General features: G+C 45.6%; 1 protein-coding gene across 1 annotated transcript; it reads left to right on the top strand.

The window, feature by feature from the left end:
• The first annotated feature begins 374 nt into the window (after positions 1-374).
• Positions 375-17,818, top strand: DRC4 (dynein regulatory complex subunit 4). Its single transcript, XM_088449388.1, has 11 exons — positions 375-455; positions 3,101-3,202; positions 5,711-5,908; positions 6,733-6,939; positions 7,842-7,896; positions 8,770-8,975; positions 11,634-11,801; positions 13,946-14,032; positions 14,781-14,990; positions 15,508-15,573; positions 17,308-17,818. The coding sequence occupies exons 1-11, from the start codon at positions 453-455 to the stop codon at positions 17,455-17,457; spliced, it is 1,452 nt and encodes a 483-aa protein (XP_088305514.1). The 5' UTR covers positions 375-452; the 3' UTR covers positions 17,458-17,818.
• The last annotated feature ends 693 nt before the right edge of the window (positions 17,819-18,511 follow it).

The following is an 18,511-nucleotide window of genomic DNA, read 5'->3' as shown; positions in this document are numbered from 1 at the left end:
GGCAAGTATGTGCAGAATACAATTCATAATTATATTTTATAAACATGTCATGATAAAGACTCCTGGCTTTTAACGCCCATCACATGCTTACATACAACCCCAAATTGTTCTTGTAGAAGATGGTGCACAGGGCAATATGTAGGGTGGCTGCATCCTGGGCTATATACTGTATGGTAGCTATTTACTTATTAATAGGTAAATATGTTTGCTGTTAGAGAAGATATATTTTAATATTGCAGCCTGCAGAGCTCAGCCTGAAGACAAGTGAACTCCCCATACTCTCTCACACCCCCCTGTCCAGAACTTGTTACTATGCAAACTGTTTAACAGGGATCCCTAGCAACCACCAGGCACCCGGAAGTGCTGGAGCAAAATCTCGCGATACTTCGGTAGATTTTTGTTGCCAGGAGACTCTGTTACTTTGTGTCAGTGGAAAAGCAACCGGGACCAACATGGTGAGTGAGATAAACAGATCTAACCAACGCTGATCACTGCAAGGCTGCTATAGATAAATGCATTTATGACATGGGGCTGAGGGGACATCATATGTTACCACTGCAGATAGGAGGGATCCAGCAGAGGCTGACCATGTTATAATACAATACACATGATCTTATATTACATGTGTTCTAGTAAATATTTATAAATGTGTGACTTCTGAGTATTGTTATTGAGTTACATAATTTCCTGTGTCTGAGCAGATTTTAGTCACAGCTGCAGCAATCATTACATGGTAAAGCAGATTAAGATATTTATAAAAACATGAACTGCAGCGTTCACCTCAGTGTCTATAATCTTCTGCAATTCACACTTCTTCCCCATTACACTATACTTGGCTGATTTAATTAACTGGTGTCGAAGCTATATTTAGACCAGGATACTGCAAATGGTAACGTGGTGGATAGCAGGGGTTCCAGTCAATAGATCTACAGATGTGTCCTGTCCTGCTACTTCTTTTCTGCGTACACAGCAAATTGTCTCACGCGAGCGTATATGCGCACTGTGTTCACACCCGAGCTGCCATAGGAATGCATGGTGCGATCGCAGTGTGTGCCATAGCGTATGCGGCTGTGGGTAATCGTATGGTGTGATGCAGGTGCACATTTCTAGCGCAATCAGCAAAGGTGTAGCAGGACACATCTGTACATTAAAAAGGACGACAATGTCTAGATAGACACCGCTTGGTAGACAGTCAATAGGCCAACGGGGACAAAAGATCGACATGGATGAAGATAGACAGGTACAAATGGTTGGCACGGTTTTTTTTCAATTTCGGGTTAGGGTTAGACTCTAGGAGGGATTGTTAGGGTTAGGCACTAGAAGGGACAGTTAGGGTTAGGCACTTACCGGAGGGTTAGGATTAGGCGCTAGGAGGAGTGGTCTGGGTTAGACACTTACCGGAGGGTTAAGATTAGGCACTAGGAGGGACGGTTCAGATTAGGCACTTACCGGAGGGTTAGGTTTAGACACTAGAAGGGACGGTCTGGGTTAGGCACTTACCGGAGGGTTAGGATTAGGCACTAGGAGGGACGGTTCGGGTTAGGTACTTACCCCAATGGTTAGAGTTAGGCACTAGGGTATGCAATCGGGAAGCCGACTGCCTAAATACCGGCAGCCGGCTTCCCAACTGTCATATCCCGGCAAGGGTGAAATGCCGGGCGTCTAGATGTAGATGCCCGGCATTTCCCCGACGCCGGGAGACCAGCACCCGGCATCCCGATCGTAGTGATGCCGGGCGCCGGTATTTCATACCAATTCCGGCACTAGAAGGGACGGTCTGGGTTAGGCACTTACCGGAGGGTTAGGATTAGGCACTACGAGGGACGGTTTGGGTTAGGTACTTACCCCGACGGTTAGGGTTAGGCACTAGAAGGGACGGTCTGGGATAGGCACTTACCGGAGGGTTAGGATTAGGCACTAGAAGGGACGGTCTGGGTTAGGCACTTACCGGAGGGTTAGGATTAGGTGCTAGGTGGGACGGTTCGGGTTAGGTACTAGAAGGGATGGTCTGGGTTAGACACTTACCGGAGGGTTAGGATTAGGCACTAGGAGGGACGGTTCGGGTTAGGCACTAGAAGGGACGGTCTGGGTTAGACACTTACCGGAGGGTTAGGATTAGTCACTAGGAGGGACAGTTAGGGTTAGGCACTAGAAGGGACGGTCTGGTTTAGACACTTACCGTAGGGTTAGGATTAGGCACTAGAAGGGACGGTCTGGGTTAGACACTTACCGGAGGGTTAGGATTAGTCACTAGGAGGGACAGTTAGGGTTAGGCACTAGAAGGGACGGTCTGGTTTAGACACTTACCGGAGGGTTAGGATTAGGCGCTAGGAGGGACGGTTAGGGTTAGACACTAGAAGGGACGGTCTGGGTTAGGCACTTACCGGAGGGTTAGGATTAGGCACTAGGAGGGACGTTCGGGTTAGGTACTTGCCCCAACGGTTAGGGTTAGGCATCAGGAGGGACGGTGAGTTTTATGGTGAAGTTTAGGGTTAGAAAACAAAAAAAACCTATGTGTCGATCATTTTTGTTTTGAATGTTTTTTTTTGTATCCACCTTTTGATCATGTCGACCTTATGTACCTGTATATCTTCATCCATGTTGACATTTTCTGTGTCAACCTTTTGTTCCTGTCGACCTATTGACTGTCTACCATGCGGGGTCAATCTACACATTGTCTGCCTTTCTCATGTAGATATTTTATACCAACCCCGACAGCAGAATATGGGGTGGTAAAATGACTCCTGTTTGCACATACATATAAATATAAATACATACATATAAATATAAATACAAACATATAAATATAAATACAATATTTTTCGTTGCAATTAAGCAAACTTTTAATATCAGATAGACTTGATTCACAATATTTTCAATATTTACCAAATGTTTTTTTGTTTTAGTTGTTTTTAAAAAAATATATTTTTTGCCTCATTGTCATATTACTATAATTAGTCTACGTTGTACCGGATAACGACTAGTCACTTATGACACTTTATACAAGCTTATTCTAGCGGCTATAATGTATAGCTGATATACAATAATCGACACTGACGTCTCTATATCACCTGCTGTGTGTTGAATGTGTGTTCTTTAGCCGCCCAAAAAGAAAAAGGGAGAGAAGAAAAAGAAGTCGGCCAAGGGGAAGAGCGCAGGTTTGGTGGATGGCCTGGCCACGGAAGAAATGAGCAAAGACCAGGTAAGTGTTACATCTATACTGTCATTGCAAAGCATCAGCCATAACTGTACATATTAGGGAAGGGTTGGCAGACAAGGTGGGTCACTTTCGTCCAGGGGTCTTCAACCTTGGCCCTCCAGCTGCTGTGGAACTACACATCCCAGCATGCACTGCCACCTTTTTGATATAACAGCATGCTAAAACTATGGCAGTGCATGCTGGGATGTGTAGTTCCACAGCAGCTGGAGGGACAAGGTTGAAGACTCCTGCTTTAGTCCATTGGCCATGTGGTTCCTGCTTTCAGTTTACTAGGAACCAGTAACACCACTGATGTAGGACGTTTGCGAGAATGAAGCCTCACAATTCATAAAGTGCCCCATGGATGTCACTGGGTTCTAATGAATTGGTAAGTTGCATCCCTAGTGATGATACTGCTTTCTAGTAAATTGGTAGGCTGCATTTTCAGTGATGTCACTGCTTTCTAATTAATTGGTAAGTTGCATTCTCAGGAATATTGACTTAAGGAGTGATTTAGTAGTAGACGGAATTGCTGGACGCAAGCAGCTTTTCAATTCCGTACCCTTGCATTTATGTTAATGCGGCAGTAGTCTCCATGTCTCCTGCATGCATTAATGATCCGACCTGCGTCCATGGCCTCACTCTCCCCCGACAATGGCGTCAGTATTAGGGTTGCACTAAAAACGCAGGTGCATTCATGTCACAACACCCACACCGTAATTCTGTCATTGTGGGAACGTGTTTTTACATAAAACTGCCCAAAAGTCAGCATCGAGTTCTAGAGTTCCAGCCAGTACATGGTGATGAGCTGTGCCAGCTGCACTGCGCAGTTCCTGCGGGCGTCTGTTCCTGTGACTGCTGATGCAATCTCATAGTTATCTTGTGAAGTTAAACTATATGTTCATGATAACTGTGATAAAGCCTTATAGTCCTCCCTTATAGTCCACTGTGATTAATATGATGATAGATTTGTGTGTATATGGTGATTGCTACGTAATGTGGGTTACTTGGTGGATCTGCTGAGTGGGTCTGAATCAGGCCAAGAGTGTGCTAATAGCACCAAAGCAGAGAGCGACACCCCAGGCAGGAAAGAGTAACTGCTCGAGTTGTGACAGGTGCAGGGTGCTAGAATGAACACTTTGATGGTTAGGAAGATAGCTGACATAGTAAGAGGCTTATTAGGACATCTGTATTATATAATTGTAGGTAATAGTCACAGCAAAGCGACATAAGTAGCAGAAAATAGACTGTATTATTCCCCAATTTATTACTCGTAATTTCTTTATTATTAGCATTTTCTGTGGGTAGAGTTTCCTTCAGTTCCGCAATTAAAGCATCAAGATAGGCTGATAAGTGTAATATCCGTTTATCATTACGTCTGATCTTTTAATGAAGGAATGGGGAACCTCCTGCCTGGGGGCCGTATAAGGCCCTCGGAATCATTTGGGCTGGCCCTCTGAGCTTTTTCGGGTAGCCTCATCTGGCTGCAGGGTGCCTAGAGTGGCACCCTGCAGCCAGAATCTATGCAGCAGTGCCGTCTGGAGCGTCTTTAGGACGCTTCAGACGGTCACACCGCTGCCTTTACAGCTCCTGCTCCGGCATTGCTGTAATCACCGGTGATTGTGATCCCGCCCCCGTGTGACATCACACGAAGGGGGCGTGGCCTACACAGGGCCTGTGAATAATGTTCTACATATCAAAATGGCCTTCCGCAGAAAAAAGGTTCCCCACCCCTGCTCTAAAGGCATAGAACTTTCACCAAAACTTAGAATTTTCTAGATTATCATTTTTACACTTTGTTAAACTGTTGTTGTTTTTTTTTTTCCCCTGTCCATTGTTTTTCTTATACATCTAGTGTGACCATACTGAACACAGTTGTGAATGAATGGAAATAATAGTCAATCCTTGTTGGTGTTTGTCAGAATCCGCTGCAGAATATATCTTCCTTATAAGACAGCCTTGGGGTGGGTTCATGTGGTCACAGTGTTTGCACATCACCTGCTCAGCCTGGGGATGCCCAAGGAGTCACTGTCACACCTGGGCCTGAGTTTCCTGCTGGCAATCCTGCCCGTGAATATTGGTTCAGTCCCGAACTACCGCCAGTTGGTGATGGGTGTACTGTCCTTTAATCACTAAACCAATGGCTGGCGATATATTGGCAATCACCACTTATTCAGCACCACCCTCAGTATTGTCCAGTGAACAACAGTAACTCTTCAGCTCTAATCCAGTTATCTACAATATGTGGCCGCCATGTTTGGCTGCGTACATCTCGGTCGGATATGGTGCCCCAACATCACCAATTTTCCTGTACACATTTTTGGAGTACAGGGGAAAATTGGCAATGTTGATGGTCGTAAAGTAATCCATTCTGACAGCACTGTGGAATTGCTCCATTAATTTGTGATTTTCTGGATTTTCCAATGGGCAAATAAAATGAGACCAAATATAAAGTTACATACTTATTACATATTGGCATGGCATTAATAGGACTATAATATTTTACCTCAGCTGGAGAAATGCATAGTGGGCCAACGGGAGGAGCTGGACCGAGAGCGAGAGGAGAGAAACTACTTCCAGCTGGAACGTGACAAAATCCACACCTTTTGGGAGATCACCCGGCGGCAGCTGGAAGAGAAGAAATCGGAACTTCGCAACAAGGACCGCGAGATGGAGGAGGCCGAGGAGCGTCATCAGGTTGAAATCAAGGTAATGACATGACATAACAGGCCTGGCACCCCCATATAATACTACCCTGGTGTGCTCATTATGAGGAATAAGTATTTGTTTTTCCGAGCCCCTGTCCCTGCGTGTCAGTTTTGATACAGTTGGTCGGAATATCACTTCTAATGGCCGTGAACAGCTGCAATAACAAATTGCAATTATCGTGTCTAAAACCCGATAATTGATGAATATACCCCATAGCAAGACACAGTTGATGTTGTAGGATCGCAGTAGACTTGAATACACAGAGATTCCAAATCAATAATATAATATGGTATTCTTGTAACATTGATAATGGGACAAGGTCTACATAAAAACCAAAACCCTGCAACAGCGGCACTTTAAAAGGACACAGGTGAAACTGACGCCTTTACGGAAATTTCTGGTCTAGCGCTTATAGCATCTGTTTCTGAGTCAGACGGATTATGGTGCACGCACACAGATGGCGAGTTGTAGTATACGGTGCACGCACAGGTTCAAATATACACATTTTTACATATCTCCTTCCTATTCTGGGCCAGGCAGAACTTGTACAGATCTGTGTTTCCATGAAATTAAGCTTTTTGGGGCGGGAACTGGGCGGTGACATTGCAAGTGCACAGAAATGTCCTGTGGGAGTGTCATCTCAAAATCCGCCCCCCCCCTGCTCAGCTCCACCCCCTCTGACTGCCCCGCCCCCTCCCTGTTGCTCCCCACCCCCCGCTATATGTATTTCCTTTTTCCCTTTGGTAGAGTAATTTAGAGTTTCTTTCAGCGCAGGTCAGATTAGTCAGTAACTGTCCCCCCGTTACTTTCCATCGGTTATTCAGGTTTACAAGCAGAAAGTGAAGCATCTGTTATACGAGCACCAGAACAACATCTCTGAGATGAAGGCAGAGGGCAGCATCGCTATGAAGCTGGCACAGAAGGACCATCACGGCCAGGAGAGCTTACTACGCAAAGACGTGCGCGTGCTGCGAGTGGATATCAAAGAGCAGGAGTTGGCCAATGAGATGGTGGTGAAGAACCTGAAGATGGTGAGAGAAGGGAGTAGAGGTGAATGCTGATCAGTCACTGAGGCTGCAGTATAACCGGCCTTCGGGTTCCTGTTCAGTCTGTATTCATGTTACCTGAAGAGCGAATGTTTGCTCCGTGTTACTGCCACCTTCTGAATGAGAGGGAGGAAGCTCAATCTCCTCCTTGCACGGTAGAGCTTAGATCACTATATCCTTGTTACCATATATATATTGTCAGTCTTCTTTCTAACCTTCCATATTTTGTTATATTTCTATGGTTTAGTTTGTTCCTTCTTGGTCTTAGGGCCTGATTCAGCAAGGATCGCTATTCCGATTACACACGCAATCATCCGATTGTTGCGTTCTGCATATGCATCGCAGTGCGAGAACGCTCCACTGCGATCGTAGTGACTACGTAGACCCATCGCAGAGCGATTGATAGGAAGTACCGGGGGGGTGGTCGGGCGAATGCAGGCGTGCAAGTGCGTTTGAACGCCATGCATAAATTAGCCACTGCGATGCCCTACGCGGCCTGAGGCCTGATAGCGTGCGCTGAGGTTAGCAATTCCTGAGTAAGGTCAGAGCTTGTGCAAGTGTGCGTGAGGCTGCGATGGTACTCAATGTTTTACCGATGGTTTCACAGTCTTGCTAAGTATTACAGACGTGTGTAAGGTAAGGTGGGCATCCTTTATGTTGTGCTGCGACGGCATAGTGATCGCAGAGAATTAGCATACTATCGCAGTGAGACGGCGTGCTTAATCACTGTTGCAATCGCAGTTGCGATCCGTAATGAATCAGGCCCTTAGTCAGAATCCCAGGTAGAACTTTATTAGGACATGTGATGTAAATACTTGGATTGCTTGTCCTCCCTGTCTCTTCTCATGAACGGTCTCTATGGTTCACATTTTACTTCCTCCTGACAGAAACAAGATGAAGAGATCACCCGCTTGAGGAACGACTTTGAGAGACAAGTAAAAGGTCAGTAACATGTATTATTGTTGACCGCCCAACTAATCCGCTTATGGGTCAGCGCCGGAATGGGTCATGGAGGTCCCACCGGAGGATTACTGTGGTAAGGGCTCATGGTTAAGGTGTGTGGCCAGTCACCACAGGGAACGTGTCCAGACAAGACCACTTGAGACCATGTAACTCATTCTCTAATGGAGTAACAATGTATAATACGAGTGCACAGTCTGTAACCTGACATTAGGGGAATGGGTGTGGCCCACCGGGGATATACCCTGTGTGCCTGTGGACCAGACCGACTCTTGGTTGGCTCTTAGTCCGGCAGTGTAGACCGCTGCCAAAGGAGACTGCTGTCTATGTGGTTGGGCATGAGATCCAAACACCCGTCTCTATGGGTAAGTGATGTATGGATCCTATGTTTCATTAAGCCTTACCCCTGTCCTAGCTACTTGAATAGTTAGAGTGTTGCTGTCTTTTGCATACTGTCGTACATGGTACACCAGGAGCCAAATGCAGGTAATATAAGGTTTTCAAGGTGGCGGATCCCCTCTGAAGGTCTTCAAGGGAGGAGCTTGTTGGCCAATTAGCAAGGGATCTCTCAGAGAGCCCCCCTTTAGATGAAATAAACATTTTGGTGACTTAACCAGTGTAAGGAATATGGGAATGTGAAATCACCATGCAATAGGGACCTTAGAGGAGCACCATTGTATTCCTCTATCCTGCGTGTGAAACTCATGCAGATTATGTTACTTCTCCATAAAAAATGTAAATTAAAAATGAAATAAATAAATAATAAAGTAACCCAGAGTGACGGCCACTTTAGATCACTTGCAGGGTAATAGACCATGTGTATGTAGCCCACACTCCTTGTTCTCTCACATGCAGAGGTTGAGACCAAATATGAGAAGAAGATGCGTGTTTTGCGGGATGAACTGGAGCTGCGCAAGAAGACCGAGATCCACGAGATTGAGGAGAGGAAGAACGGACAGATCAACACACTGATGAAGAACCACGAGAAGGCTTTCAGTGACATCAAAAACTATTACAATGACATCACACTCAATAACCTCGCTCTCATCAACTCGCTGAAGGTACCCAAACCAAGGATTGTGAATCCTCCTAATATCATTCATACTTCGTTCAGTACCAACAACTCTACAGCTTTATCATTCTGAGGGCCCCATTTAATAACGATCATAAATACCAGCGGCATGTTTAGTTTAGTATCACAGTGATACCAATGTATACTGTTATTCATCATTACTTACTGCACCGGCGAGGTCCAGCGACGTCTTCCTCGTCATCGGGGTCCTCTGCTCGGGATCCAGTCAAAATGCCGGAAGTCAGGATACTGACGCCAGAATCCCGATGCCCGTCAGGTGCCAGCATCCCGAAGGGATCAAGATACCGTCGTCGGCATCCTGAAGGTAAGTATGCGGGTTAGGGTTAGGCTGGGGATAGGGTGGTTAGGTTTAGGGACCTGCCTGGGTGGGTTAGGGTTAGGGTAGGCTGCGGGGAGGGGAGCTCAGGGCTAGGCATCACCTGGGGGAAGTTAGAGTTAGGCACCACCCGAGGAGGGTTAGGTTTAGGGTACGGGAAGGAGGGGTTAGGTTTAGGCACCCACAGGGGGAGGTTAGGGTTAGGCACCACCGGGGGAGGCTTAGGGGGGGGAAGGGGGAGGGTTAGGCTACTTACTGGCCCCTGTCGGGATGTTCACCATCGGGGTGCCACTATCGGTCTTCTGACCACCGGCATCCCATCCAACAGTAAATCATACCCATTCCCCTCTGCTCAGCTGCTGGCAACCTATCGCTGCCAGCATCGGGCTTCTGTGTAATGTGCATGGCACTGTGTAACCTAACTGGGACCCGGCAGTGCCTGGAAGGCTTTGCTGAGCTGGAAAAGCTGCTGTTGGGTCAGCAATGGGCACTGCATCCCTCTCGCCATCTAAAGATTAAATAAAGAAAGAATTACATAACTCCTTTAGCAAGTATTAAATGGGGTTATGCATTGTTGTTAAATGGGGCCCTAAAACCTTTTTTAATCTATATTTGACTGTTCACCATATAACAATTTAAACACAGTAAAGATATTTTTTACATTCAGAGCTATTACTTGAGTTAAACCATTTGGCTGATACAATGTAAGAAAAAGCGACCTGCCAGAGGCATTACGTGACCAATATTTAGGGCCTGATTAAGGTTTTCGGATGCCCTACGCAAATACACAGACGCCCCTGTAATGCTGCTACAGACAGAGCACAGAGCATTTGCATGCTCAGGAAATCACGTTCATACAGCACATGTGCAGGTAACAAAGGTCATACAGCACATGTGCAGGTAACAAAGGTCATACAGCTGACATGTGCAGGTAACAAAGGTCATACAGCTGACATGTGCAGGTAACAAAGGTCATACAGCTGACATGTGCAGGTAACAAAGGTCATACAGCACATGTGCAGGTAACAAAGGTCATACAGCACATGTGCAGGTAACAAAGGTCATACAGCTGACATGTGCAGGTAACAAAGGTCATACAGCTGACATGTGCAGGTAACAAAGGTCATACAGCACATGTGCAGGTAACAAAGGTCATACAGCACATGTGCAGGTAACAAAGGTCATACAGCACATGTGCAGGTAACAAAGGTCATACAGCACATGTGCAGGTAACAAAGGTCATACAGCACATGTGCAGGTAACAAAGGTCATACAGCTGACATGTGCAGGTAACAAAGGTCATACAGCACATGTGCAGGTAACAAAGGTCATACAGCTGACATGTGCAGGTAACAAAGGTCATACAGCTGACATGTGCAGGTAACAAAGGTCATACAGCACATGTGCAGGTAACAAAGGTCATACAGCACATGTGCAGGTCACAAAGGTCATACAGCACATGTGCAGGTCACAAAGGTCATACAGCTGACATGTTTAATCCTGGCATCTAATGAAGCCTGTGTAGTGTAAAGGAGACTTTGGCTTCTGGGGAATACAAGGAAGACTCTAAAGATGATCTCATGCAGCGCCTCAGGCTGCCCAGTGTAACACAATGTATATGAAGTAAAGGTTTTAGCAGTACGTCACATGGTTACAGCCATCTGCTAGTGACTTTAAGGCCAGGTACACACTACAACGTTGGCCAATCAGGACTGATTTCCTGTACACACTGTGCAATTTAATGAACGACCGCACGATATCTCATCCTTTCCTTCAATAACTGCACCACCTTGTACACAATATCTTCTGATTGGCCATGCAGCACGGCCAACCAAAAGATAGTGTACGACCCGCGGGAGAGCGCAATTGTGCATAGACACTGCACAATATCCACGATTTGTCGTTCCAATTTACCTGCCAACGACAAATCATGCAGATATTATTGTAGTGTGTATCCACCCTTAGAGGTTAATACTATTCCGTGCGAAGGGTGCGATGTGCCGTAGCAACGGCGTTAAAATGCCGCAAACAGACCGGCACATCGCACCCTTCGCAGCCCAACTCAACCCTTAATTTGTTTCCTCCATTAGCTGCTTGCCCCAAAATTAGATTTACTTGTCACAAGCCTCTTATTTTGTAATAACCTGTTATATTCCTACTAGAAAGATCTCGGAAAATTACTTTGTGTATAACCATAGGGAAAAATCCCACCTAGAGTAATACACCGCTTAGCAAGTGGCATTTTGTGTGTTAATCTATTTATCATCTAGTATTCACTATTAGTTACAGCCCTTTATGTCATAACTGCAGGAGCAAATGGAGGATATGCGGAAGAAGGAAGACCGGTTGGAGAAAGAGATGGCAGACCTCCAGCTACAGAACCGCCGCCTGACTGAGCCCCTACAGAAGGCCCGCGAGGATGTGTCCGAGCTCCAGAGACAGCTGGCTAATTATGAAAAGGACAAGGTATCTCTGGCTGTAAGTACCTGCTCCAAATCCCATATTACATTCTGTCACTTTGTGTTAGTTGTCTCTCAAAGCTAAGCTTCCGAAATATGTGACCCCCTCACCTAGTGGCTCATCCCATCACATTGTAAGGTCTGTAGGCTTATACCTATAGCCTTTGTAGCATATACTAACTTTAAGTAGTATCTGAGAATAGTTACTTATGCCGTCCTAGCAGACCATCCTTTTTGGGGCACTGTAACCATGGGGCATAGAGGGCACAGGCAGGAGTTTGGGCACGTTAAGAAATCTGACACTGCTCCATATATATATATATATAGATAGATAGATAGATATAGATATAGCCCCTTTCTGCAGGGGCAGGATGCTTTGGCACACTGCTGTCTATGGCAACATAAGCATTTTACCATTCATTTCCTTTTCAATACTTTATGTATTATTCTCTACAAGTCATTACCCGCCACATGAAGGCTGTCTCCATCTTCTCACACTCTCTATTGGACTGCCTCCAGTGGGTGAACCGGTCCTGCCACTGCAGACAGTGACTGTGGATCCTGTACTGTGGACAACATCACAGACCGTGCACAAGAGTTTGAAGACACAGTCAATACTAGCAACTGGGTTATTATGCTATTCGAGGACCATTTATGAGTGATGACGCAGATCTTGGAGCCCCATAGGTGGATTATCAACTGCCACAAGTACAACCTAGTACAGGCCAGCAAATTATTTTTGCTGTAAGACAAGATTCTGTCAATACAGAGACTGAAAAAGACTCTCAAACAGATATCAGTCAGTTTTGCATGAAGGTCTCAACCTCTGAAGCTGCATAATTTCCACCAGGGCTGGATTAAAGGGGGGGGGGGTGACAGGGGCGGTTGCCCCAGGGCCCCCACACAGGGTCGGTGTGACCCTGCCGAGAACAGGTGTCCAGTGGCACCTAGTTGCCCTGGGGCCCCCACAAACAAGTCAGTCATCACTTGACCAACCAGTTTAGCAGGATGTCCCCAATGGTGCAGAGACAAAAAAACCGGGTAGTATAACGGGCAATGGTCAGATAAATAGTCTATTAAAACATAACTTTTATTATAATGGTTTAAATAATGAATCTCCCCAAAAGTAACCCATAAGTAGGCGAAATATTGATAAAAATAAGATAGAAGTGTGAAGAAAATAATTATTTCAGCATGTGTAATGGGGAAGTCCACACAAACATTATTTATTTTATTTAAAAGTGTAAAGGCACACATCCACTAGACGATTAAACTGAGCGATTGAACGATATCGTTCAATCGTTCAATAATTGTTTGAAAATCGTTTGCAGATCGTTAAAAAAAATGTCTAAAACCACCAGCGATGTGCGGTCCCGCTGGTCGTTTAGACATCTATCATCGTACATATATGTTGTACAACCTGACGATAACATCAGGTTCAACATGTTTGTAGATGATTGATGAGCCTGCACTGAACGACTGCTCGCTCAGTGCAGGCTCATCACAGACTGACAAACGACTGCACGATCACAATGTCGTTATCATGCAGTCTTTTGATGTCTTTTAGTGGATGTGTGCCTTTTATATGTATTACAATGTCGTAATCATGCAGTCTTTTGATGTCTTTTAGTGGATGTGTGCCTTTATATGTATTACCTTGGCTTGGCAGTTTATGCTGGGAGACTGTGCATATGGCTGTCAATAATATCCAGCACTTGAGCTGAGACAACTCTTTAGGTTATTCTGGCACGGAGGAGCTGTAGTCTGGTCCTGTCCGTATAGATTAAATGATGTCTGTATGATGTCTCTGGCCAGCAGAAACAAGCGAGGGAAGGCTACTAAGTCATATATAAAAGCAGCGGTAATACCCTCTCAATTGTGGCTGCTATGTAAAATGTATGTTTTTATTATTACTGACAGTTTTAGTCTATGAATGGTTTTACGGCTGAGTCCTTCATCCCCCTGTTGTGCATTATTTATGCATGAATATGTGTACATGTGCGAGATCGCCTGACAGCCGCAAAGACTTAATCACTGCACATCCTGCTCATGTCACTTTATAAACCGGTCCCTGTCCCTATTTGTCATAGCACACATCTCTGCGCATTACCACTGGCAGCTTATAAATAAATGATCGGAATACTTGTTCTTTTTCCCCTCCAGAGTACAAAAACGCGTCTGAAGTCAACAGAGAAGGAGCTAAATGACCTGAAATGGGAACATGAGGTGTTGGAGCAAAGATTCCAAAAGGTGAATATTGAATGAGTGTCAGCTCCCAAGCCAAGGCTGCAGTTTCATGTTCCACATGCTTACGTGTAGCCACCACCATATATCAATACTCCGTTTTCTCTTTATATTACCTTCTGAAAGACTGGAAAATCTATAAAATCTACTGCAACTTTTCTTTAGCTTGTTCTCCTGGGCTTAGACATATCACACGTGTTTATGTCTTTTCAGAAAAGATACAGTTTGTTTTCATTTAAAAAATATAAGATTTAGTGGTGATCCCAATGCTTCTAAATACTCCATCTAAAGTGTCATAGCAAAGGCTGACAATAGATCCGTCGAGCCCCAGTAATTAGAGGACATGACCAAATGTGAACAAGAGCCATCATTTTGAGTGCTGAGCCCTCTTTGCTTTCCGCCTCCACTGAAGAAGACGGTCACATCGATTTGGGAGGGTGGTTACACCTCTCTAGCATATGCAGACCTCAGACTGTCCCAAGTGCTTTTTACCTGCTTGCCCGTCCTCCCTGGCCATAGCCATGTTCTGTGGTCATTTGTACCGTACATTTGGAATCATAGTACGGCGTCTGCGACATTAACCTATTTTTGCATATCTGCATACAATTACACAGCAGTGGCGGCAATAATCAGGCCCTATTTTTGCATCCCTACACCCTGACTCTGGTACTGGGCCACATACAGTCCAGGGATGGGAGGGAAGTAAGACTATCATTGCCCGTGGTGCTCTTATTGGTTTCTTCTTCTCCGATAGGTCCAGGATGAGCGAGATGAACTGTATAAGAAATTCACGGCCGCCATCCAGGAGGTCCACCAGAAGAGCGGCTTTAAGAACCTGCTGCTGGAGAGGAAGCTGCAAGCTTTGGGAGAACACCTGGAGAAGAAGGAGGCACAACTTAATGAGGTGCTCGCAGCCTCAAACCTGGACCCCACTGCCCTCTCTGCTGTCACTAGAAAACTGGAGGTACGGACTCGGATCTCTCAGTGTCTTATAATTATACAACATGAGTTGTTGTCAGGTAATAGGCGACTTTCAGAACTGCCCGCTGTGCATCATGGGAGACGGAATTCAGTGTGGCAGTATTACATCTGTATTATACTCTGTTATTATACTAAGGATCCGCTGCCTGCATATGTTTGGATAGTAAATCAGGTGAGGCATCTTGTAAAACTCATCCCTGTGTTACACCCTTACAGGGGCCCTTCTAGTCTGTTCTATGAGATGTGATCTCCCCTCTTTAATGATGAGGTTCTTGTGTGCTGTAGGGTATGCAGCCAGGATGCCGACGGTCTAAATGCCGACCATCGGCATCCCAACTGTCTAATCCCGGCAAGGGTCTAATTACAGGCGTCGAAAACCCGGCACCTGTCATTTTACCTGATCCCATGCTGTAGAACAGGCATCTAGGTAACGCTGCCAGACTCCGGCTAGACTCTGCTTTCTGATGCATGAATGATCGTGTCATTCTCTCTCCATACAGGATGTGTTAGACTCCAAGAACAGCACCATTAAGGACCTGCAGTATGAGCTGGCCAGAGTGTGTAAGGTAAGGGGGGAGGTGCTACAGATGACCAAGGCATATTGTGTGCCCAGAAATTGGGCTTAACCCTGTCCTAGAACTATTAAATGACCAGTTAGATATGCAAAGCCCTGATTTCTGTCACTATAGCTACCACTATATCGGCTTAGAACAAACCGTTTTCCCTACAATCAGAGCCATGATGAAAAACTGTGGCTGCTGCAGAACCTCTTGAGACGTAGACTTGCAAGTCACTTTTATGATGTGTCTAGATAAATAATAGCAGCCACTAACAAGTCTGTATGGGGAGATTTATCAGACCTTCTAAAGAGGACCAGTGGAGAGATTGCTCATAGTACCCAATCGGGATGTAGTCAGCATCCCGGCGTGTGGGATACCGATGGTCTTAATACCGGCGCCGAAATCCTGACACCAGTATCCCGACCATCGGCATCCTGAAGGTAAATATCGGGGTGCAGGGGGAGGGTAGCGTTAGGATTAGGCACCGGAGAGGGTTAGGATTAGGCGGAGGTTAGGTTTAGGCACTAGGGGGGAAGGTTAGGTATAGGCACCGGGGAGGGGGTGTTAGGTTTAGGTGCGGGGAGGGGGAGGGGGAGGTTAGGTTTAGGCACTAGGGGGGAAGGTTCGGTATAGGCATCGGGGAGGGGGTATTAGGTTTAGGAGGTGGGGAGGGGAGGTTATGTTTAGGCACTAGTAGTGGGGCAGGGTTAGGGTTAGGCACTGGGAAGGGTGGGTTAGGGTTAGGGTAGGGGTTAGAAAACTACTTACCATTCAGTCCTATGGGTGTCGGGATGCCGCTGTTGGTATTCTGACTAGCAACATCCCGTCTACCGGGATATCATACCCAACCCAATCTGATGCTATTTATCATTTTATAGAATTAGGTGAATAAATGATAGCTGTAATCTGGGTGGTTGCTATGGGCAACTTCTCTTCATGTCCTCTTTGGAAGGTTTGATAAATCTCCCCCTTAGGCCAGTTTCAGACTGCAAAAAAACGGACGTTGTTTTCCCTGTATATCTGTCCCTATCACACACCACGGTTTTGTGCCGTGTGTGATGTTTTTGCCGTGTATTTGAATGTCTTTTAAATCTTTAACGCTGAAACCGTGGACGGCAGCCGTCCTTGTCAGTGGTTATTCACGGCTATAACACAGCGACCGTGCCTTCTGAAAGCATCCATGTATTTACATGCTTGACTAAAATACTGTACGGCAAAAAAACTTCTGTTTTAATTTTTTTTATTGCCGTCCGGATAAAACCGTTTAGTCTGAAATAGCCCTTATGCCTCAAGAAGCTCTGGACTGTGCAACCACCAGGGCGCATGGAATATCCCAGATTTTAATTTCAAAATGATATTAGAGCTGGTGCTACTAACAGGGACACCCTTTAGTCTTTGCTAGTGTCACTGAGCAATGAAAAGGGCTAAGCTGACCAGTCCTGTTTCTTGGCTGAGTGCTAGGGTCCACTTTTAGCGTGGCCACCTTTTGTGGCAGCCACATCAGACAGATCCGTCCGTTCTGCATACAGGCAGAGGTCTGATTCACGTGGGAACCCGTTTATGTGTTATCCATCAATGGGACAACAGAGAGATTGTCGCTATCTGCCAGGTAAATATATAGTCATGCCCATAAATGAGCCAGAAATACTAAGAACTGTTCTCATTACTCATTTATAAATGAACATAGAGTAACGATTTCCCAGATGCCAGTCACACACTGTTATTGTGTCCCCTTTTCAGTCACACAACGACCTGCTCCGGACATACGAGGCCAAGATGCGGGCATTCGGCATCCCTGTGGATGAGCTGGGATTTAAACCCCTGGAGAGCTTGGTTCCTGGACAGACATTTGGGCAAGGCCCAGCGGGACTGGTATCAGCCAGCACTTAGTGCTGTGCAGACTGTTATGTCTGGAAGATCAAGGAAAAATCTGATACACAAACCACCACAATGCTATACATGCATTGCCTAGTGAGACCATCTGATACTCTCCTTAGTGTACACAAACCACCACTACATAATACACTGACTTAGGCAGTGGTATTTATTTTTTCAACTATCACTTTTTATCATTTTAAAGACTATATAAACTATTTAAAAAGAGCAACAATCACATTGTCTCATTGTTTACAAACAAAGGAACATATACGATATACACAGTGATGCAGTGATGTCACTGGCTCCCAGGGAATTGACCGATAGAATGATCTGATTGGTTTACCCAGAAAATGTCTGCAGTATAAAACATAAGTGTGATGTGAGGGTACCAGGCTTTTATTTAGCTCCTTTTGCTCACTCAGCACAGCTGGTCCCCCAGAGGCAGCTTTATATCCTAGCTGAGGGAACCCTGTACCTCCTGTGAGTTTCCGAATCGCTAAGGCAAACAACTGGAAAGATACTAATATACCTTTGTTTGGAATAAAAAAACAAACATATATATGTATTCACAAATCACACAGGAATACAAGTGGTTCACAAAAGCCAGGGGGCTCACTGCACAAAGACCCTGCCAGACCACCCTACCCTAAAGGGGCTATAGTCACTGTTTACTGCAGGCCTCCCCCGTTAGTCTCCTCTGCCATCGGTGTACAGAGCAAGCTTAGGCCCTCATTCAGAGCCACTCGCTAGCGGCAGTACGCTCGTTCCGAGCGATGTTCGCACATCTGCGCATGCGTCCGGTTTTTAGTACGCATGCGCGAACCAGTCAGTGCGGCCGAAAATCGTTTGTACGCAATATAGCGAGTGCTATTTTGAGAGACAGAATGAGGCGTATGTGGGTGGTAACGGGAAGGTTGAAAACGGGGAGTGGAGATCAGAACACAGGCGTGCTTAAAGGTCAAAACGGGCGTTTTATGGGTGTGCATAATTAATATAGCAGCGTCAATGACCACGTCATTTGTTTTTTTTTAACTCAGAACTGCTCGCAAACTAGCGGTTGAAAAAA

Source organism: Taudactylus pleione, unplaced genomic scaffold (genome assembly GCF_031769625.1).
Source record: "Taudactylus pleione unplaced genomic scaffold, aTauple2 ptg000484l, whole genome shotgun sequence".
In the NCBI taxonomy this organism is placed as follows: domain Eukaryota; kingdom Metazoa; phylum Chordata; class Amphibia; order Anura; family Myobatrachidae; genus Taudactylus; species Taudactylus pleione.
The sequence above is the reverse complement of the archived record's forward strand: the minus strand, read 5'-3'. Positions and strand labels throughout refer to the sequence as shown.